Raw genomic sequence first — 24,538 nt, 5'->3', positions numbered from 1 at the left:
CCATGCCCAGGCTGAGCCCCACCAGCCGGGCACGCAGGGCGGCATGGACAGTGCCGGCGTTTCCAGAGCTCCGCCGCAGCGGGAAGGAGGAGGGAAGCAAGGAAGTGCTCTGCCCACCTCACCTCCCGGCACTGCGGCAATGCTGCCACTGAGGAATGCATCGACATGACAGGACCGAGTCAGTGTGGTGAAAGGACAGCCTTTGTTCAAGAAATATTCCAGAATACAATTCCCTGAAGAATAATGAGCAAAGAGGAGATTTAAGAAAGCCTGCTACTTTTCAGCTAATGATCGTATTTGCAGGTAGTGCCAAAAAGGAACAAGGACATCTCTTACTGAGGGACTATCAGTGTTGACCATTTCCCAGTCAAACTTGGAAGTAAAATCAGTTTTTCTGTAATTGGAAACTCCAATTTAGCGAGTGCATTAAAACAAAACCACAAAAAAAGCTATTTCCAATGGATGTTCGTTTCCAGCAAACCTAAGGCTAACCTTGAGCTTTGATTCAGGCAAAATAAGCCAAAAGCTTCAGAAGTTTTTTCAGGTTGGTAGGACTGCATCACCAAGAGTCCACATAAAGTTTTGACACTCAGATATTGTACAGTGTCTTCTACTGTCCTGAAGCTGAAGGACAACACAAGAAACTCCATCTGATGAGATAGACATTGCTTCCACCGTACCCCCAAGGACTGCTCTGGAGTTTAAACGCAATTGGAACTACAACCACAGCCTCATTCACTACTGCATGCCTTTAGGCATCTGCAAGCAGGTATGCTATGAGGAATACGCTAGCATTAAAAAAGGAAGAAGATACAACTCGCCTCACTGTCCTGAAAGATCAACTCTTCAACGGGCTGTCAGGTGCCGAGAGTCCTGCAAAAGCCAGCACGCAAGACACAAGGTCTCACTAGATTTCGGGAACCTGCTGCTAGCGCAAAGAGACGACACCAAAGGTTTCTGTATGAAAAGGCATACTCTCTGGCATGCTCAGCCAGCATCTGACTATCGCTGGAGAAAAAAGCAGGCTGTTACTGCAAGTACCCTCTACAACTGGTGTGGGTACACAACAGCCACAAAGTCAGAACTTGTCATTTATCTCCAGTCACAGAAATCGATAGCAGGTTTGAACACAGAGCTGAAATTACTGATGATTTTTCTTCGTTTGCACCATAGCTTCAGATCAGGCAGTGTCTTGGTGGCTTTTGAATTAAGACGGGTAGTAAGTATGCTTAGCTCTGTGCATATTACCGTCCTCTGAATGTTAGGTTCCCCCATCACACTAAAGCCACACACAGCGCAACACCTCGCTGAGGGAATTGTGTTAGAGAACATCAACTGGAGCAAGTGGATTTAAATTCTCCATCTCTTGAAAATGTAGTTTGCAAACCTTATGCTCAGGATCCATCGCTTATTTCTGTTTGTCTTTGCGTCAGGAATTTCAGACAGAGGACTCTCCTCAGGTCATCCAATTCAGCTTTCTGCCAACAGAAAACTCCTTCCTACGGTCAATTTTCTAGGATTTTATTGAGTCTGCTTTTCAGCACTCTACCAGATGGATTTCAAGCCATTTCCTCTAAGAGATTAATTCAGTCTAATAAGTTCCTTATTTGCGCCTGGTCAGTGACCAAGGAAAGATAAGCCAGAGTCTGTGTGCTTGTTTCCTCCTCATGTGCTATTAAAATGGCAAGTTTTCCATCCAAGTGTCAAAGTCTGTTCACAACAACAATACAATGGAGCCAGAGAGACATCCTTGTGAAAACCGAGCACCTGCGTTCACAGAGGGATAGTATTAACTTGTTTATAGAATTAAAGCAACGTCCCTTTTCTACTTTGCAGTTTGAATACCAGAAATCAGAAGACAGCAAGTGAAGATCAGTTCCTGTCGTCAGTCCCCTCTCCCTAGGTCAGAGTCCCCAGGTAGTGTTTGCCTGCTTCAGTGTGGTCCAAACTCCTGTGCCTGCCCAGGCTGCTCTACTGCTATGGCATTAGAGCATAGGCTGAGGGATGCAGCAGACTGCCAAACTGTGCCATGCGAATTACCTTCCCTCACCAAGCTCGTGAAGACCAAGGAATCATGAAGTTGAGATGCAGCACCTCTTTGCCCAACTGTTGCTTTACCCGGCACTGGAAAACTTTTCTATAGCATGTAAGTGACTTGAGAACACAGGTTTGCAAATCAGAAAACAAACAAAAGCAAAAAGAAGGAAAAAAACCACAAAACCAAACCAAACCCCAAAACCAACCCTCTGCTGAGCCATCAGAAGATACTGCTCCCAGCGTCCTCAGGCAGCTGGTTGAGAACCAGCCTGGAGACTGCTGCATGCCACTGTCTCCTGTGGGATGGTTAAAGCCCAACTATGGTTTTCTTGCCTTAGACTAGCCAAAGGGCAAACTCAGTAGCAAATCCAAACAGCTTGTGAAAAGTTTCCTCTGTTAGTTTTGGGGGGTTTTAACTGATCAGACAGCAACTGCTACTGCGGTTTTTAACTGTAGTGCCTGAGAGTACCACCTACAGAGTACTAGCCACTCTTCTCAGGGGCATCTCATACTCACTGTAGCAAACTGAGGATGACAAACTGGCACAGCAATAGGCAAAAATGAACTTTTTTTTTTTTTTGGCAGTGCTATTCAACACAAACTGAACTCCTAAACCTCTTGTTCCATATCACTACAAAATACAGAGCTCAAAAATACAACTTTCCCCATTTTCAAAGCATGGTTTTCATGGTAATATCCCCAGGGAGACAGAAGATGACCACTTCCAGCACTTCCAGCATAAGTTTCTGTTCTCTTTTTTCCCCCAAATCTAAGCAAGTCTATTTCTACATCTGAAGGCAAAAGCAGCAAAATATACTTAATAACCAAAAGTTATACATGGCTTTAGCAATATAGCTGACTATGGCTCTTCATCATGGAATAAATGTGTTTGTATAAAGTCTACCTTTTACATTATGTTATACTTGCAAGTAGCAAAATAAAAGCTGGCTACTCCCGAAGCTTTGTTTGTTATTAATTCCCTTAAGTTTAGAAAATTGTTTCATTCCAATTAATTGTTTTATTTTTTTAATCTCATGAGAAAAATGGTCGTCTCCATCTTTCATATGCAAAACAGCTAATGAGAGAACAATTTTTCATATAGAGAAGGAACTCCAATTAATAGAGAGCTTAAATACTTGGGGAGCTGTTAAGAGTTTTGCCATTGATCAGACAGCTGCCTGGAAAAAAGTCTTTTCAGGAAAATTACATAATTAATGTAATCCAATTCCTTTTTGTTTACATTTTTCCTCCATCTGCTAATCCAGATTAAACATAAAAATTAATGACACCCGAATAGCCCCAAATTTGCTAAAATTACATCTCTTTTTCATATACTTTTACTGGAACCTACATCCTGCACTGCCATCAGTTATGAATTCCCAGTGCTGCATGGACATTTTAAAGCATTGCTGTATTTTTAATAACTTGGTCTTCAGTATCTGCATTTCTATGCAATTAATTTTTCCAGATTTCACATACTTGTCTTAAAAAACACCACCATCATACTCACACAAGACTAAAACCGAGAATTATATACACTTCTAAACACTGAAGTTAAGTGTCAAAAAAAAGCCTGTTCCGAGCATCTTAGTTCTCCAAACCAACCTTAGGAAGTTTTCCATCAAGCCTGTAACCCACTGTTTGAACAGAATTTCTTTTGGAAGGAAATACAATGGAATCTTGATAAAAATAGTTACAGAAAAAAGCAGTGAGAGGCATAAGAGCTCCGCAATATTTGTTCTTTTCCAACCTAAATGATTCTATGATTCTATTATCCAGGCAGACAACACAGAGAACCCATCAGTGAGGTCAAAAACTGCAGTACAGAAAACAACTGGCAACAGCAGTCAGGTATACAAGGCCATAAGCAACAAAAGCAAAAAACCACCAGCTGTATAAAGTTGGACACCGACTACTACCTTTGAAAAGGGCAGAATAGTAAACTACAGTTATTCCACTTTCACGAATAAAGTCCATGTAGTACCGATTCTAATACCAAAAATATGTCATACAAGCTCATGAAAAGAAAATTTAACAAGTGCATGCATACTGCAGCAAGCCAAGAAAGAAATACATTTACATTTGTATTAGCAAGACCCATTGGCTGTGCAATCTTGGATGCTTCAAGAGCAGAGCAATGAAAAATTACTGTACGTAACTGAAGCATACACATGTGCCCACAGAGCGAGTTCTGGCAATCAAAGCAGAAATGAGTCAGGATGAAAAGAAAGATCTTTTTTATAAAACTCTGATCCACACTCATATCTGAGATAGCCAATCTCTTCAGATATTCCCCTTTCACAAAGGAAAAAATGATCTTAAAACAGAGGTGGAAACCATGCTCCTTTGTAAGCAGATACACGGGTGTACGTGACAACCCTACCAACTTCACCTTGAGCAGCAGAGCCAGGCTGCACCTCACCAATGCTGTTCTGGTATCCGCAAGTTATTCATCAACAAAATGAACTTCTCTAACGTGTTTGATAGTCAAACTGCTTAAACAAACCCACTTCTGACTAGTCGTGTCAAGCAATTCTCCTATCACTGTTGCTGTGAGTATTTACTCTTTTGTAATGGAAATAGGTCACCTGCACTAGAACAGTACATTCTGTTTCTAAGCACAAGAGAGAGCAGCTTCCCTGGCAGCCAGGCTGCCTTTTGACATAAATACATATACCTGTGCACTGAAACCCCCAGAGGTTTGCACATCTATGACTAGAACAACATACGGTCACACAGGGAAAAAAAGCCTTAGACTCAAAACGGGGAATCTTACCAAAAGTATAACATCAAAACAGCCAAACTGGATGAAACCAACAGCCTGTTTGGTCCAGGTTTCCATGACCCAATGCCAGAGATGGAAGTTTCACAGAAAGTGGAAGAGCGGCATAGCACGGTAAATCTGTGCTTGCTACTACAACCCACGCGACTCAGAATATTGGAGAGACTGATTTAAAACTAAAAATCCCACGAGGTCTAGTACCCTCTTCCAGATGCATTTGCATTAGCTCTGGACATGGTAGTTAAACAAAACTCCATCTTTTGGGGGACTATTGCATAATCCTTAGCCTCAGCATTTTCCTGCGGTAGCAAGTTCCACTAACTAATTTACACACTGTTTAAACCTTCCTCCCCCTTTTTTTAACCAGTAGGGGGGAAAAAAGCAAATGCTGCATTTTACAAACAGTTTTATAATTTAGAAACAGAACAAATACCACTGATGAGCACCCCATACATACACACTGCCTTCAGGGCCACGTGGTACAGAAAGCAAGCCAACAAGAGTTTCTTGAAATCTGTCTAAAACACAGCCTCTTAATCCTCATTTATGTTTGGATGTACCAAAATTGCTTGACAGGTTTTCTTCAAACAACTGTGGGGTCCCCAAAATTAAGTCAAAACATCTGTGAAAAAATACAGTACAAATAATCAAATATAATCTTCAGAGTTTCATCGTGGCTTTACTGAAGAAAAAGAAGTGCAAGTTCTGAGCGCTTCTGTTTCGCAAGGGGAAAGGGGAAGGAACAATTTATCAGGCCACTGTAGCATAAAACACATGGGACAAGCAAAGAGCCGTATCTTTCACCTCCTGTCTTTTTACTTTGGGACGAACAGGTGAATTTGCGGGGAAGATAGTCTCTTCCCAGCCTTACAGAGCTTTGCTGAGGATGGAAATTTCTCTGCTGAAGATCCCCTGCCTCCTCCAAAAAACCAGTTTTTTATGTAAGTACTTCATTCTGATGAAACAAGCAGCTTGATTTTTCCAAGTCAAAATTAAAAACTCAAGCGTAAAAAAATTTCAGTAAAGACTCTATGCTTTTTGTTCTAAAACTTCAAAATGAGACATTTTAACACTTTTTAAGTCCTTTCAGTTTTTATTCCTCTGAGCCACTGAGGTTCCTGTGAAAGGAAACAACTCTAGCAAAATAGTTTTATTCATACAAAACCCAGTTCCATCAAAATGGGAGGAACATCACTTTTACATGGTAGGATCATACAATCAGAGGACAGATTCACACACTTTAAAAACCGGATACAACAGAAATCCAGGTATTATGGTGATCGTGCCGGTTTTGGCTGGGGTAGAGTTAATTTTCTTCATAGTAGCTAGTATGGGGCTGTGTTTTGGATTTGTGCTGAAAACAGTGTTGATAAAGCAGGGTTGTTTTAGTTACTGCTGAGCAGTGCTCACATAGCACCAAGGCCTTTTCTGCTTCTCACCCCACCCCACCAGTGAGTAGGCTGGGGGTGCACACGAAGTTGGGAGGGGACACAGCCGGGACAGCTGACCCCAACTGACCAAAGGGATATTCCATACCATATGATGTCATGTTCAGCATATAAAGCTGGGGGAAGAAGGAAGGGGGGGACATTCGGAGCGATGGCGTTTGTCTTCCCAAGTAACGGTTACACGTGATGGAGCCCTGCTTTCCTGGAGATGGCTGAACACCTGCCTGCCCATGGGAAGTAGTGTATGAATTCTTTGCTTCGCTTTGCTCACGCACACGGCTTTGCTTTACCTATTAAACTGTCTTTATCTCAACGCACGACTTTTCTCACTTTTACCCTTCCAATTCTCTCTCCCATCCCACCTGGGAGGGAGTGAGCGAGCGGCTGTGTGGTGCTTAGGTGCCAGCTGGGGTTAAACCACAACTGTGATGAAGAGAGTTATAAAAGCCATGGTCACTAATCACAACCATTGTGGCAACTCCAGCCCTGAGCTGAGGTTTTATGACATCACAAGTGAAGTCATAACTGGCAGTGTTGATGAAAAAAAAGTCACGATTCAAGCATTCAAATATTAACAAACAAAATTATCCCAAAATGTACTTTCTTCAAACAAACAAATTAAAAAAACTGCCTTCTCCAGAAAGCATACCAAATTATATATAGATACTATACTATCAGCATACTGTATATACACATATCTATATGCTGGGATATCATACGTATCCCAGAAAAAGTGTGCTGGCTCATAAAGATTCAGAAAGACTACCCCATTGAAACTTGTTTTGACCTTTTTACCTGAGAATAAATATTTACTAAAGAAATAGCTTTCAAGGGGAACTGCTTTTCACTTTTAAGATTTAGGGCCACTGGCCCTGCAACAGGATAGTGGAAAAGCTCTATGGGTTTAGGACACCTGTGCTTTTTAAAAAATCATTTGCAGACTGATTGACACTTTGAGAAATCCAGGGTCAGATACACAGGCAGGGATTACGTGGACACCTCACACAGGTATGAAATGCAACTGCACTTTTCTTTCAACTATATGTACAAAACAATTGGAAACACTATTGTGACAAGCCTCGCTTAGTACACAGGTGCCTCCTGTGACTGAGAGATAAGGAAGCTAGAGAGGATTTTGTTCAGGATAAAGACCAGCTGGTCTGCAAGATCTTAAGGTCAGTCCACCTTCCCCTGAAGCTCAAGATCTCCCAACCCACTGCCAGCTGACCTAGAGCCCAGGCTGAGGGTCCATCATATAGTTCAGTCTTTTTACCTCTGATGGGTAACCCAAGGTCAGATGGGCCATCTCGAGCACCTGGACACCACTTTGTCAGGATTTTCCAGTCACACAGTGAGCAGCAACAAAATGGGACCCTCTCATGTTCTGCTTCTCACTAACACTGTGCAGAGAAAAGAGGAATTGATTCTCACTGGCCATGCTCATCTCCCAGGCCACTTCTCTATGGGAAAAGAGTGTTTTTATGGTACAGTTGTCACCTTCTGTTATGACCTGGGGAGAAGCTGGGTCACTTACAGCGAGTTCCTCCAGCTCTTGGACTCAAGTGGATTGTCCCAACATGATGAGAGGCTGTCAAGTAAGTCTGCTTGGCATCTTTCCTTAGCCAAGGCCATTGAACCCATGGGCAGAACTGACATTCTCAGAAGGATATTACAAATTGGTTACGCAAACATCGGGAGTGTCACATAAACTGCAACAGCTCCATCACACTTTAAACATGTTCTCTATTCTCCAATAGGTAAAAGGATGAAAAGTCCACGCAGGTTTTTGTTTAAGACAGAGCTGCAATTCTTGGAAATAGTCAATGCACCTTACTTTGAATCTGAACAAGTATCAAATAAATAATGAAGAGTTAAACTGCAGAATGCCTTAAAATCACAAAAGTAACTGTTACAGAAAAGCCACCCCTTCCCTATTGTTTGAAACTGTCTCTCATCAACAACTGTCTGAAATTATCATAACTTTTATTTTTACTCATAGACAGTTTATTACTATTAATACGACATTAGAAACTGTTCTAAGAATGTCAGTCAATACAACAGAACTGCAAGTAAGGTGACTTTCCCTGTAAATCTTTCTTACTAAAGGAACCAAAGGAAAGAAGTCCAATAACTAATACAGAAGTGAAGAAAATAAAAAAGAAAAAGAAAATTAAATATAAATTAAAAAATTTAACTTGAGTTCTGGAAATAAAAAAACGTTTTCTGAATCCAACAGCAGTAAGATGTGAGACATCATTATACTATTTCTGGTCTCTCAAGCTTCATGAGTCTATGTTTTCAAATGCAGAAGTCAGATGACTTCCACTGCTGTAATACTGTATGATTAACAAATGTGACACTCATGTCAGCCACTGTTCATCACACAAACACTTGTTCCCGAGTTCTAATTTTCAACTGCTAACATTGCAGTGAACTGTTATTAAATTGCATTACACAGGCTTCCCCATCCACGCAACTGCTGCAGTTCTAGTAGTGATGCAATGGCTGTTAATGGGACAAAGGGTGAGAGATGGACTGAACACTGCAAAGTAACCAAAGGAGAGGTGTGCCCCATGCTCTCTGCTTTTTGCTATACCATACGGCCCATGCACCATGCAATGCATGCGCTAACTGTACAAGAGCACACCCTGGGGACAGGGAAGAAGAGGGATGGGGAGTAGCAGAAGACCATCTCAGAAGCACAGCACCCATGTACTTCCAAGTTTCTGCAGTCAACAGTTCACAGCTCTATCAATGAGGCTACCGTAGCAATTTTCATAGGGAAATACCCACAGCTAGAGAGGGATTTACAAACAAACTAACAAAATTTTCAAAACACATCTCTAGACTTTCCTTTTCCCATGAATTGAAGTGGAAATATCTATGGTACCATTCCAAGCTATCTTTGGAATAAGGCTATATTTATCTACAGAAGACACAGAGGAGGCGGGGCGGAAAGCCTAAAAAGCCAAGTAACTGGGAAGACTGTTCAATAAATGGGGCTATGAATAATAACAATGTAAAGCAAGAAGCTCGTGTTTGCCCAGCATCTAGAGAAACGTGACAGGCTAAGGATGCTGCTTTACAGTTCTTTACCAAAGGTCTGCAAACATGCAGCCAAAACAAAAACTCAACCAAATCTTTATCTATTTGGCAAATGGGAAACAAGACACTTGTACTATTTTGGGGGTATGGTTGAGAAAGAATTGAAAACATCTCAGCTGAGAAGGCTCAGAAGCATTTATCTAGTTTTGAGAAGAATGAAGACATGATTAGATGGTTATTCCACCAGCCATTCCTGCTGAACACAAGGCTGCTGCAGAAAGGATGCATGAAACTGTTGTGTGAAAGAGGGCAGACTTGGACTTTCTGCTCTTCTTTTTCTGTCTAGGATCTGCTGCCACCTTTCCCAATTTAACTCCATCCCCTCCACCTTCCTCATACTATAACGTAAAAGAAAAATCCCATCAAAAGGCAGACGTTGATCTGTTTTGTTTTCTGAAACTATGCTCAGTGGGATACTTCCCATCTCACAGAAGTCTACTGGCTAGAGAGCTGATAAGAATATTTTAGAAAACAAGTCCTGGATTGGCAAATCCTCAAATATGCACTGACAGCATTACAGACATCCACTCAAGCAAAATTTCTTTTTTCTTTGCTATTCCTACCTGGCATCAAGCGGAACCAGTGTTCTCTAACTCACCAGAAAACAGAAGTAAAGCAGCATAATCCCAAAGTATAGATGCTCTTCAAATCAAGACACGTTATGGTGTCAGAGGGCACAACGTGGAAGAACTTGTGTTCTCTGTGATCTCTGAACTACAAAAACAGGGGAACAAAATTCCCCAAAGACTCCACCTTAACACCACCCCAAGAGAAGAAAACTCATTCTGACTCTATCCAGGAAGTAAAATACCTAGATCGATCTTGATAAACGGGTTCTAACATGGACAGAAATTAGTATTAGACTGCTTCTATGGTCAGTTTCATTTCCTACCGAAAGCAAAAACAGTAATACAGAATTAAATATGTGTTTCCAGACTGCAAAGGACAACTAATTAATTTCTCTTCTAAGTCCCTTCTTGCAAGGAGACACCCTGCAGTATATGTCAATGCTTCAAAGTTTTCAGTGAATGGGAAAAGGTTGTTTCACCAGCTTCACCAAATGGCCACTGAAGATCATTTCTGATCTCAACTTACAAAGTGTACAGATAAAAAGAGCGCTTATACATTGTCCAAAATAATAACCCACAACATATTGACATTGATGCAGGTTTGGCTTCAATAAACAACTGTGAAAAGGTGAAGCTTGGACAGTAAAGCCAAAACCGCAAATATCTGAAGGAGTTGTTCCAGTAACAGCAGTTTCCTAAGCAGCCAATCTACAACAGCCGTCCTTGGCGGGGAACACTTGTCTGCTTCACATCCGTGTAACAGCTTCGAAGTTCCCCATCCTGAGCGGGCTGTATGCAAACTGTGTACGCGACTGCTCAAGAAGCTTTTGCTGCAGCAGTGCATGGGAGGCGCGGGGGGACCGGGACACGCGTGTGCAGCGAGGGCCACGCACAGGCACTGCCTGGGGAGCTCCCGTGGCATGGCCACCCCTCGCCCTCCTCACGGCAAGGTGGGAGGACTTGTACTGGTGAGATGGAAGCAGAAAGCTAGGACTAAGAGTGGTAAGACTGTGTTTTCAGTCTCAAAATAGGTAAATGCAATTTTTTTTCTAGTTCACGTCCAAATGTAAGCGTGCCCAGGCCACCTCTCCTGCTGTTTACCACAGGGCTTGCAATGATGGCAGGTCCTGGTGGCAACAGCTTTTTACCTGAAATCCAGGGTTCACGAATTTTTCATCATGTCTCTATCAACAAATTTCAAAAGTAAGACAAGGGTTCATAATCACAAAGTCCCCTTATCTTATCCTCTACCTTGGGGTAGAGAGGAAGGAAAAACATTTTTATCAGAAACAGGTATCAAAAGACAAGACACCGGAGAAGCGATGAACGTTTAAGGAGCTCATAGCATTTTGCAGGGAAGGCACCAGCAGCAGAAGGAAATATTGATAAGGGACACTAAATTCGATAAAACATAAGCCACTCCAAATTTTTCAAATGCTGGACTAGTGAAGTTTCATAAAATGTTCGATCGCTCACATACCTGCAGGCCCTCTGTGATCCGTTGGCCTACCCCTGTACTACACACTTCAACAAGGGAAGGGGAAAGGAAAACCTGATCACAAAGCCAAGCGCATTTAAATGAAATCTGTTCTGGAAAGTGACTCTACACAAGAAGCAGAGGTGGTTTTCTGCCGACTTCTTGTGGGGCCTGGTCCCTCCTAGCCACCGAGGCTGCAGCACCAGCCAGGAGCGGGGCGGCTCTGCAGCACCCGCTCTGCCAGCAACCAGTGGGCACCACGTACACCGACTGCAGGTCGACTCTGCTCTCCAACAACCGAAATCGCGCTGCAGTTGAGTTCTTGCTGCGTGCTTTCCTGTTGGTTCCAGCCCTGCAAGGCTCAAGCCCTCTCTACAGAGGGCAGCCCGGCCGAAATGCAGCAATACGCACCAGGAGAGGCAGAGTATTTTTCTGATTAAAGTGCTTTGAAGTGCACAGGAGAACTCGGTGTCCAAAGCCAAGCACAAATCTAGTTCAGGACTCACTGGCGTCTCAACCCTTCCTAAGGCAGAACATCTCAACCAAGCTCACCCAAGGAGCTGTTCCAACGGGAAGGAGCAAACCAACAAGGAGCCCAGCGAAGCCTTTATGAACAGGCAGGCTGGGGAAATCCAAGAAAGAAACCACACTCTTCAGCTTCTATCTCAGGGCATGTTCGCAATTTCATCTGTTACACAGCAGCTTAGGACAGATGTGTCAATGTTTGCCACTGGTTTAACAAACTGCAACTAGCAGAACACACTGGAAAAATGAAAAGCAGCAGCAAAGTGCTCCACAAGTCTGTAAAGGGATATAGCCAACACTCCTAGAAGGTCACCCAAATCTTCAAAAATTTCTTATCCATCTGTGAAACTAACGATTTCTATTATTTTACACTACATTTCCTGGTAGTATTTCTCCTTTTACTGCTGAAAACAATTAAGAACTAGCCTGATGTAACACATTCAGAGGAAAGAAAAATCCATTTCAAGATCTCCTCAAAGCACTACCAGCAAAGAAAATTCTACCTACAGTTCAGTTAGGGTCAGAAAACTGGAAATAAAACATACAGGTGAAGTATCAGGGCACTGACTTATGTAGTCACTTAACAAAGTTTGTGTCTATAAATATATTTCAAGGTTGCTATTGCCAATACAATTGTAATATTTAAAAAGAAACACATTAGACTAAAGCACCGTATTTTCCACACCAAGGAGAGTTTTTTCTTTAAAACGCTGTGTATCAGTGTTAGTTCTCCCTTGAAAATCATCATAAATGATATAATATATACTTCGATTAGAAGAACTACATAAAAATCCTTTTTTTAATTTGGTTTGGCATGAGTTTTGGTTTTTTAAGAATAAACATCCAATCCAATTAAAATTAAATCATTCGCACTGCTATATTCATCGACTTCTTAAAGCTTACAGATAATCTTGTTCACCCTGAATTGCAGTAGCAATTCAGACAACAGTAGCATGAAACTCCTTCTTATGTACAAACACTGGAAGCTTGCTTTTTCCCCTGAAACTATGGTCTTCTATACATGGAGACCAATGTAATCCAAACTTCCTGGCTTGAGTCATATGTCTAATCTCAAATGATACTAGTATAACACTGACTCAGCCATCGAAATGTGTGAGTTCATATCATGAAACTCCTTCATAAAAGGTCCTCCCTGTTATGTTTATGCAGGATGCCCTAGCAAAGTTGTAAAGCTGCATTATCTGATGTAATTAACTCTGCTCAGAAAAGGAGAATTTGTCTGTTCAGTGATCATCTTGCTTGGGATATTTTTACAATACATTCCTCCACTCTGTGCTCAATTCACCCCTAAGCTGCTTACGCAGATACTAAACATGTGATTCATTTGTGTATCCTTATTCTTTTAAAACATCTGATGAAGACAAGCAATAGGTCAATTTGCCCCTGTGGAATCGCACCAACTGATCTTTACAAACCTTGTAATTCCTCCGATTAATCCCATTCCTAGAGGCAGGAGTAATATTGGCGAATTATCTGGTTCCAGGCATATTTCATTAATATCAGGTGACACAGTGTCTCTTAGTGGGCTTCAGTTACGTAAGACGGATGGACAGCAAAACCTCTGCCACCCAGGGATTTTTTCTAGACATTTTGTCTTCGCCATCAGAAAAATTTCCCTTAGAATTGGTTACAATGATGATGTATTGCTCTGGAGATCCGACGATGGCGGAGTGGATTTACATTTTCTGCCCGTTACCAAAGTCTTTGTACACATGAGAAAGCAATCACGTACATGTGGGATTACTGTTTTTCCAAATGCACAGGGGATGTTCAACTCCTTGTGACTATATCAGAAATATATTTGAAAAAATGATTTTGCCATGTAACTGCCAATGCATATTTAAATTAAATCAGCAGTCACTGATGGCCTAGACCAGCCTTGTGTTGATGTTTCACTAGTCACTAGTACATGAATAAATAAATATTTTAGAAGACCATGGGAAGATTAAGTTTTATTTGACAGTGGAACTGCTGAAAGATATCCAGCTAAAAATAACAGCGAGCCCACAATTTCTTCATACAAAGCCTGGCCTCCTTTAGGCCTCTATTTGCGAGGCATTTGCTCCTGCAGCCACGCAAGCTCTTTGTTTTATGATGCAGTCATTACAAGGAAGACTCAAAAGCGCTCAAAGCAGTGTAGCAGCAGCTCCGACAGCCCACGGCTTCCAAGGAGAGGAAGTTTCCCTTTCAGTTTTGGGACTCGCTTGCGGGTGTTTTGGTAGCACCCTCCCTCTCCCTCACTCAGAAGACAGCTTTGCCATTTGCCCAGCTACATCTGGGCATTGGCGAAAGCGGGCAGTCTTTCAAAACGCTTTCTTAAATCCCATGGTGTTTGGCACGTGCCAGGACACCTCTCCTCTCCCACGCATGAAACCAGGCTATGAGGTTCTGCCCACCGACCCCATTAGAAGAGGGCAGCACGACTTTTGCCCGAGGTCTGCGGCTCCGCAGGCATCCTTTGCCGCATGCAGGGAGGACAGGAGAGCAGCGGGCTCATAGCTGTGCAGGATCCCTGACGCCCAGCACCCAGCCGGGGCATCTCCACGGGCTCATCCCTGCAAGGGCAGCTCGTGCCAGCGCTTGCTGCATCGCTTCCTTCAGCCTAACCTGGAAAAGCTATCTGTGAGCTCCTGCAGGCAACATCTGCCAGCAGATTGCACAGTGCTTCTGGCAAACCCCACCCATTAAGTCCACAGTCACTCCAAGCATAAAAAAACCGGAGATCCTCGTGCTTTCAACCGCGTGTGTTTGCTGGATTTTTTTGCTTGCGGGGATTAGAAGGGATCAAAATCCCTCCATTTCTATGTCAGACGTGCATTACGCTTTTACTTCATATGGCAATCTCTGAATAAATCTGTAGGGGCATAATCAAAATACTCTCAAAAGGGCAACAGAGATGATAAAGTGAGGCTCTGGAAACAAGCCTTGTTCAAACACACAAATTACGATTTTAATGCCATTATCCAAATTATTTTTCTGTCCTTCTGCAAAGCACAGTAGTGGGATCGCTGGGAGCAGGGGAAAAGTAAAAGCGAAAAAATCCCTTCTAAAGGTGGTACGACAGAAAATATTTTTCTCGAGCTCCAGAAGAAACACACGACAGAGTGACCGGCGCTGCAGCCCTACCGCTGGCGCCCGCTGCTTGGGGAAACCCCCAGCTCCCGCCACCTCCCGCTGCTGGCTGACCCCAAGGCAGCCGCTCACTTCAAAACAGGGAGAAAAGTCCCCCGCGCCCGCAACTCTCCCGGTCTCCGCGGAACGCAAAACCCGGTACCGGATCCCCATTTTCAACGAAGTTTCGGAGCGGCTGCCGTTGCTGCGCAGGATTACCCGTTACCACGGCAACGGCGCGCGGCTGAGCCCCAACGGCCGGTCCTCTCGCCAGGCAGCGCCGCGCTGCCCCGTGATGCAACGGCACCTGTCTGCCCTGCGCGTTGCCGGGGAGACGTCCGCGTTGCTATGGCGACCATCACGCTCATCGGGCGGCAAGGGCGGGCGGCGGCGGCCTCTCCCGCGCCAGCGGCCCCGTCCCCATCCTCGGCCCCCGGCCCGCCCCGCCGCAGCCCTCCCCACCACGCCTCAACACAAACGCTGAAACTGCTCCGGAGGAAAAAAGAAAAAAACCGAAGAAACCCCCCAAGCCCCACCAGAGCCATCCAACCCCGTGAGAGACACCCCAGCCACTTCTTCGTCCTGGTGATGCTGCTGACCCCTGCTAAGGCTGGTTGGACACCCTCCTGACTTCGTACAGCGCTGGCCACGACCGCCATTTCTGACCCAGCCGTGATGCGCTGCCACATTTGGAAAAAGTGAAGAAAACCATTTCCATATTAGCAGCGAGGAGAAAGCAGTTGTGGCAAAACCCGGTGTTTGCTTCCCTGCTTGGTGTATGGCAGTCATAGATCATCCCTCCTCCTTCGCTAACGGTAGTCGTAAGCAACGGCCAGATCAAAGACAAATGCAAAACAAATGAAAAAAACCCGCCCCAGGCCTATTTCACTGAAGCAAGGCAGAAAAATGGCTATTGCTCTCCCCCGCGCCCCTCTGGGGTAACCTCGAGGGCAGGCGCTTGCGCAGGCAGCGCGTAACTACAACAAAGGCTGTTTAAGTCACCTGGGCGCAGGTTGCACAGACAACGCAGGCCCCATTAGCACGCTCAGGGGAAAAAAATGAGCCTGTCTCCTCTGAGCGAGGGTACTGTGCCTTCACCTACTGCAAAGGGGATAAGCGGACACTTCACAGCTCTCCATTTGCTTACAGGCATTTTAATTTCAGGCGTTCTTCTGCCAAAAGGCTCTGTGCCTCACCTGGGAGCAGGACTGCAAGCTCCGCTCGGGGGACGCGTGGCCGCTACGCAGGGGGACGGGCAGGTAAGGCATCCCGGACGCAGGCTGAGCCAGGCCGGGCTGCTGCCAGCACTCTCGGGCTTTCTTCACTAGCACATTTCCAAACTGCATCGCTTGATTACATTTAATGTCTTACCCAAGATTCATACGCAACACTGGATGAAAACATTTAGAGTTGTAAAATGCATCTAGTTCTTACCTTTGATATGCCTGAGGAGATGTGGGAGGTGTATTGAACACATGCGAATATGGGTGATAGGGTGTCTTTTTCAAAGCCTGAATAAGATTTTGTCTATATTCTGGGTCTATACACCACAAGGACCCCTTTCCAATACTCTGCAAAGAAAAAAGAATTAAAAAAAAAAATCAAATATTTGATCTAATGGCATAGCCTTATTTATTTAGTAGTATTTGTCAGGAAAAGCAGTGGGTTTGGGTTTTTTGTCTGACGGAAGTGAACATAGTTTGCTTGCCAGAGATTATTGCTCCATTAACAACATATTGCAACTGTATAATTTAAATCACACTTCTGGGGGGAAAAAAGTAAGAATGAATGTTCGGTTGCTCCCCCCCCCCTCCCCCGTTACTGCTTAATATGATTTAATAATATCTGGCAATTTCCCCATCACCCCATACTGGAAAAGTAAGAAGCTTCAGTTACTGTTAAATGGAAACTTTGAAGAAAACTAGATTCTTTTTGAAAGTGATTTTCTTTTCCTTTTGCTGTTATACTAACAAGAAACAGGGCTAAAAAGGAGGGGTTTAAACACCCTAGCAACTGTTTTAAAAATAAAAGGACTTAATCCTTCAACCACATGACATCAGTGCCATTATACTACAAGAGGAAATTAATAATCTTTTCTCCCATAAGGTGGAAAAAAAATACCCAAAAACAAAAGAAAAAAAGAAGCCCACAGTATAATCAGAGTTTAAACCATTTAAGGGTGTTGTGAAATTGTGATCTGTTTAAACAACAGTTACTGTAACTACACTTTCTGGACACACGGAGCAACTCGAACAGTCAATCTGTAATGTGAAGACTACACTAAAATTCAATATTTATTTTGCAGTTACGATCAGTGCAATTTCAGTTCTTGTCTCAATCTCATCAGAGGTCAGGGTGCAGATATTTTGAATTGTTTTCTGTAGTTCTCAAACAAACAGAAAAACAACTTTCGCCCAGCTCCACTATGAAAGCATACAAAATGATAGCTCAGGAGCAGCCTTGGTCTGCTTGAGCATACGTGAAAACAAACACCAGTCGTAATTATCGACTGAACTCCGCTGGCAGGCTTTCAAGGCATTATGATAAGATTTTTGGTAAATGCTGACGTTTTCTGGAACAGGCAGGGGAGGCTGCGCTACCGTCCCTAGCTGCTTTTCAACCCAGGACCATCCCTCTTCTCAACTCCAACTTCTATCAGCAGAGCAAGGCTCTCTGTTGCATGTGTCAAAGAATGAACACACACAAAGTCACACCAAAAGTGGGATATTATTTTCTAAAGCCACAAGGAAGACCAAAACCAGATGCTTGTTTCCTTTCAAAAACTTGTCATCTTTGTGGAGCTCTACCAACTCCTAGGCGTTCCTCTGCCTCAAGGACAGCTTTAGGATACACAGTGCAACGTGCAAAGTGCTTACAGACCTCCTTCCGAGCTTACAGACAGCAAATTTGCACTAAATTCTCCCCACCCCCCCAAAAAAAAAAACAGAAAAAAATAAAAAGAAAAATCTTCCCCAATGTCACTGTATGGCTGTGTGGGAACATCTATCAAGTTCGCAGCATCACGTGAGACTTGGCTTGAAAGAAAAGGAGAGAGGCTGGCACAACCTGCAGGAGCCGCGACTGCTTTCTTTCAGAAACAAGCACATCTGCTGGAGGGGATGAGGAAGGAACATCTTCTGCACACTGCTCTGGTGGAACTGGGAACATGGGGTCAAGCCTCTTCAGGACGGCAGGGTTCAAGCCCATCTCTCCCCTTGCTTCCCAAGGGCAGCCTACGAGAAAGCCACTGAACTGTCTAAGGGGAGACATCCTCCAGCTCACGAAGTGAAGCGGCACCCTTGCATGGCCAAAAAGCCCAAGATTCAAGGGGCTAGAGAGAGAGAGCAACCAAGACTCTCGTGTTTTCGTCTTGGTAAAGCACTACAGAAGATGACTGAAAGATCCACTGCTGGTGTCAGTGGTGGAAGCTGTGCACCACACATCTCAAACCAGTTTGCAGAAAGGAGACTATTATGTTTAGCCCTCTTTTAAACATGGGACAATGAGCCATAGACTTGACGTGATAAGCCAACTAAGTGACTTCTTAGGCAAAGGCCAGAATCAAAAATAGAATTCAGATCTCTCAAATTCCCCTTCCGAGCTCCATCCAAGAGCCAGAGCAAGAACAACATAAAACTTCCTTTTAAGCAAGCAATGCAAAACTGGGAATGTTTTTCAGAAAAAAACCTTTGCTGGATTCCTTACTCCTTACAGCACGGGATAAGCTTATAAAAAAAGCTACACTTAAATACCATCTACCTTATCTGTACTTGCTGGAACACAACATATTTTTTCCAAATTTCTGTTTTTTCATTTACTTCCAAGACAGACTTTTCATCTACCTGGAAGAGATAACCCCCAAACCCCATGGGAGTTTGTTCAAGTTGAAGGCCTTACAAGATGAAGTCACTACTGAAGAGTAACTTCAAAACCTTTCATTACTGTTAAGCTAAGTTTTCTTGGCTTGCCCATATTCTTGCAAAAGCTCAAAATAATCTCACTGAAAAACAGACACTCTCCCCCACAAAAAGTATTGAGAAGAATTATACTCCTTGTTAAAAGAAACACTGGGAAGGCAGATTTGCTATATTTTCACTGCAACTGAGCTGACTTATAATTTAGCAGCAAAAACAAATGCAATTTAAGGCAAACCTCTCCAGCCATGCAAAGTTCCTTTTTAAAGATAGTTACTTTTGTTTTTCCACAATCACACGAGAGCAGAAATAAAAAGAAAACTGAAGTGTCATCTGGTTAAGAATCCTTCTTGACTGCTGGAGGTGTGAAGAGCTTCGTTAACTGTCTGTTTAGATGTGTCATTAGTCTTCCCATATACAGAGCAATCACCGGAAAGGAAATCATCGGAACTCAGACCCATCGGTTACTGATTAATTTCCATCTTATGACACTGGGCGTGCTGCTTCACTACCTCCTCCAAGACAAAAGTCAATAGCGGCTCCAATCAAACACCAGCAAGGAAGGGGAAAAAAAGAAATCCCTGGATTACATTTGTCTCCCAGGCAACAAGTGACTGAGGAGTGGATAACAGCCCCCTGATCATCTCAGCGCTGGAGTGCTTTCAGACCTCCACACCTCCTCCCAGAGCCAGGCGCAGCCACCTCCCTCCCTCATTCCTGCAGACCACAGGAGTTACTGCTTCTGCATCCGTTTTTAAGGTTATTTTTAAAAAAGGGGAGTGTTACTACGAGTCCCCTTCACCTTGTCCAAGAGTACACTATAATTGCAGGTAAGCCATTTCGGAGGTACTAATGGGGAGCGAAAGCAACACGTAGAAGTTACCCCATAAAAGTTTATGACTGAATACTTTTTCTTTAAAAAAATTCCTGGTTATATTTTCTATTAAGAAATTGTTACGCCTTTTTCTGTCACTTAATATATATGTAATTGTATTGGGATATTGTGTACTAAATCCCAACTTACTAATTCATTTGCTCTTTCTCATATCTCCAATATACAAATCTGATTCCCCCCTCCAACAATTAAAACCAGTGCATTGCCATGAAGAGGTACATGATACACTCAGTGTCCAATTATTTTTTCTCCCAGTGGACTGCACACAAAAGTTTTATAATCCTGCTTTACACAACCTATTAGGATCCAACAAAAATGTTTGGTCATCTTTTAGTAGAATGGGGAAAAAGTTTGAAATTTAAAAATAAAATAATTAAAATGCTGCTTCTCAGCTCTTTCAGTTGTTATAGTTGGGGATAACAGCATTACCCACTATTAAAACTAAAAAGAAAAAAGATTTTGCTTCCATATACCTCACAACTAACTGCCTGGCCTTACATATCACCTATCATCTGCCCAGAGCTCAATAAAAAAAAAATTGTGCATTGAGCTCTTCCAACACCAATGGCTGGGAAAAAATACATACCCTGTCTATATAAAAATTCCAGCAAATGTTTATTTGAGGAATTTTGTTCCCTGGTTATTTTAGCACAGACTTGAAATGTGTTAGAAATGCAACTTTTTTTCCAGGGTTGTTCTTTTCATTGCCATACAGTCTGCCCAAAATAAAGCTTTGGGAAGCGAGCAGATACAGGAACCGCAAAACACGCGGGCTCAGAGGGGTGCTGGCAATTTCAGATTGTACCTTCTGAAGCTACATGTTCGCTTTGAATCCACACGGGACTGCACTAAAACCAGGAATGAGCAGCTCCAGGCACCGACATCTCTCGCAGCAGCATCACCACCGAGAGGGTCCCTAAGGGAACAGACCCCTAAGGCAACATGGCCCAAAAGGGATGTAGTGGATGGAGGGGTCTGAGCTGCTGCTTCCCTGGTCCTTGCTGCACTGTTCTCCTCCCTGCCCTCTTCTATGTGCCCAGACCATCTTCCACAAGCCCATTTCAGTCATTCTCCTCAAAGAAAACTATTTTGCTGGCACAATTTTATGTCATTGAAATTCATTAAGCTGGTTCACAGTGAAGAGTCTGATGAGCACCCAGCGCTGCTGCAAAGCAGGGGATGGATGTGGGGAGCCAGGTAGGGGAACAGGAGCTCTCCCTTCTGCAGCAGAAGCCATAGTGACACCCTGATGCATCTCTTGGAACATCAGACAGAGAAAGGAAAACCAGGACTCTGGCTGGACACAAAGCAGCTTGGAAGAGGAACGGGATAACCAGCGTGACAGAGAGCAGACATGCATGAGAGAGCTGGGGTGAGCTGGCAGCGAGGCTGGCAGACACAGCCCTGGGGGAAAGACCAGGAGAGCCATGCAGCCAAGACCAGAGACAGGGAGATGCTGGGCAGGGATGCATGAGGGCCAGGGGAAGCTGAGTAGGCTGGGAAGAGAAGAACTGAAACAAGAAACCCACAAGTGCGTGAGTGACCGCACAGCTCTGCACAGGCACCCAGGCTATGCCAGCAAGCTGAGAATTATTAAACTGAACTCTTTGAGTTAAGGACCTTGCTACTTTAAACAAGCAAACAAAACCAAAACGAAGTCAGCACTCCCCACCGAGTAGATCTGTCCTTTCTGTTCTCCACTACCAAACCAGGTGGGAATGAGTGCCCAGGGCTAGACTCTCCTGAACCGAAACTGTCAGCAGTATGAATTAGGTATATGGCAGCTACCCAGGCTGAAGTGGTGTAGATGTACACCATATTTGAGAACTATACCATGTTGGTTACAGGGATGCTTCAGGAACTGTAAAAACAAGCAGAAAAAGCAGAAATTTCCTATTACTCGAAAAAAGGACATTTCCAACTAGCATCTGCAGTCCCAAGCTATCAAATCTTGAAATCACACCACTGTGACTTACCAGTCCATGCCTAGAGCTCAGTCTAAGTTGTTGCAGTCGTTAACACAGGACCTGCCAGTAACACTAATGACACTTTCTGCAGTAATGAGGAACCTTTTGGTGTCAGTATTCACCATTACTGATCTAAGGGTTTGCTCTCAGCATGGATGAAACCTACTATTGTTACAGCAAATGCCCTCTTTGCAAGTAATAGTGGAGAGATCACTGGGTATCAAAGGTTCTTACTCTAAAGAAGTATTTACCCTGAGCTCCTTGTGCCCAGTTACTCTGCAACAGCAGGCTTGAAACAAACCCTTCTCATGGATTTGCCAACAAGTTTATCTATGGGAATGCTGTACAGCTTCTATAGGTGTCTAAGTATGCCATGTGAGCACAGAAGCATTTCTCTAGGATTAAGCTTTAATGAACCAGTTTTTGAAATGCAAATTTCAAAAAAAGAATTGGATGATAGAAATATCCATGATGATACCACAGAATTTACAACTGCTTGAGTAACTACAGCCAAGACCAGAATCTGAAAAAATAATCAGTTTAGACCAGAATAGATTTCTGTGCGTAAAGCATGAGAGAGAACAACATTTCTCCACTTTTACGTCTGCACCACATCTAACATGTAGGCACAAAGTTCATCAGCCTACAGTCTGATGTTCACCGTTCACAGACCTCACGTCTCTGGAACCACTGCTGACTGCTCACACCTGTGCATGAAACCACTGCTGGTGGTTAGAGCATGCCCAAGGCTGTCGGGCAGCAAGGACAACCTCCCAAGGGAACAGGTGTTAATTTTCGGTAACACAGGCACGATGGAAACTTCTACCCATGAAAAGAGCAGGGTATTTCACTCACCACCGGACACTGCAGTCACTCAAAACACAGAGCGGTCCTGGAAATCTTGACTAAAACAGGTTTCCGGTTGGTTCCCAGGACAGCAAAGTAACACCAAGAATTCCTCCTAAACAAAATTCCTCTCTTTTCACCTTATGAAAAAAAAATCTATTTCATAAGAAAAGTGAAGGATTTTAGTGAGGAGATGGAGAGGGGAGGAAGGGAAGTAAAACACCTTCTGAGTGGCACCTCATGACACCCTGCCTTTAGCTCTGAAATGCATCAAGAGGAACACGATAATCACTCCAAAATCCACTTCAGGAGAAAATGACTTGCTTAAATAACTTTCTTGCACTACGCAGAGATGCCTGCCAAGTGACCTAAAAACCATACTGCAATACAACATAGATTACACATCCTTCACCAAGTATGCTGCTACTTTTGAAGGTTTGCAAATGTTGTGCAGGCACTATGGGAAACAAGCGGCTCATGATTACAAAATTCACCTAGGCTAGAGCATGAAAGTGTACTGCGACCACTGATGCCGTGCTGAATCAGCACTGCAACAGCAAGGGCAGAGAGGCTTTTCAATATCCAAAGAGAACTTGTACAACCAGGAACACTACTCAAAGGCCACCTCTGTGCTATTCACTTGCAGACCATGATGCTGAGAAGAGCACGCCTTTCTTTTTTAGTTCTGCTACCCATCCCTTTTGTTAGTATCACCCTCCTCTAAATGAAGGGCATCACTGCTAAAATAGGACCAACTCAGAATTGTAGTTCCTTCATTTCCACGAGGCAGAATTAGCATACTATTATCAAAACTGGGGAAAGATACTATATAACAAATTTTAAACTATTTAGCTGGCAAATGCTCATGAAGATTTAAGATTAAGATGCCCAAGTTGGTCTGCTGGTCTGTTTAAACCTCTGTTGGTTATCTTTTATCTTTACTCATCAGTATTTCAAGTTATCAGGACAGACATAATGTTGCTTGTTCTGCTCGCCTACATTGGTTCTCCAGTTTTAAATAGTTTTTATGAGTGGTCACAGATAATAGTAAACCTTCACTCTCTTTAACAGCTATGTACCTTGCAGATGAGGCTGGTGGGCTCTCTGGTTACATCTTTTTTAAACGAATAAAGTAACTCACAGAAAGACACAGAGCATTTGAATCATCTGATGTCTGCCAGGTTTTTTTAAAGGAAAAAAAGAAACAAATACAACTGCTAAGGAATTCTTAAAGAAAGAAAAACAAAGCCACTGCCAATGATTGTTATTATTATAAAACACATTCCTTAGATCCACTGTAATCTCACATAAAAATTACAAATAACTATTCATGCAATTTAAGGGTAGATTTTCTTCATTCTCTTCCAGCATTTGTAGCACAGACCAGTGAAATTCTATATGGCCACTTTTAAAGAACTGCACTATAGACCTTAACAGCAATTTTAATGACAGTAACAACTGCATGGTAAGCGTTTAATTTTCAGAAACCCTCATACAAAATTCCCCTTACCTATGAACTGCCCTTCCAAGGAAAGTTTGGCAATGTTATGTGACAGCTTGACACCAAGAGAAAACTAAAGTAGTATTTGCATGCAGCATAACAAAACCCTCACACCCACTTCTTCTGCATGTTTTCAACTCTTTTTTCAGTAAACTAGCAGTCACAGCTCAGCTCAAGCACAAAGCTGAAAAAGAGCTCTGACTACCTAAAATACAATTACATGACCATAAATACATGTTCATTTAATGCATGAAATTAAAGGTTTGATGGGAAGGAGTATAGTATTCAACCCTAGTAAACCAGTTGCATCAAGAAAGTACCAGCTTTTCCCAAGAAAACA

The 24,538-nt window shown here is 43.2% G+C and overlaps 1 protein-coding gene across 2 annotated transcripts in view; it reads right to left on the bottom strand.

Annotated features, from left to right (window-relative positions):
* FOXN3 (forkhead box N3) overlaps positions 1–24,538 on the bottom strand; it is a 131,777-nt gene that overhangs the window by 86,281 nt on the left and 20,958 nt on the right. For both annotated transcript variants that reach the window (XM_059819611.1, XM_059819612.1), the window contains exon 2: positions 16,510–16,646. In XM_059819611.1, coding sequence (XP_059675594.1) covers positions 16,510–16,646 — 137 coding nt within the window. The remainder of the gene's footprint in view (positions 1–16,509; positions 16,647–24,538) is intronic.

Source organism: Gavia stellata, chromosome 7 (assembly GCF_030936135.1).
Source record: "Gavia stellata isolate bGavSte3 chromosome 7, bGavSte3.hap2, whole genome shotgun sequence".
In the NCBI taxonomy this organism is placed as follows: domain Eukaryota; kingdom Metazoa; phylum Chordata; class Aves; order Gaviiformes; family Gaviidae; genus Gavia; species Gavia stellata.
The sequence above is the reverse complement of the archived record's forward strand: the minus strand, read 5'-3'. Positions and strand labels throughout refer to the sequence as shown.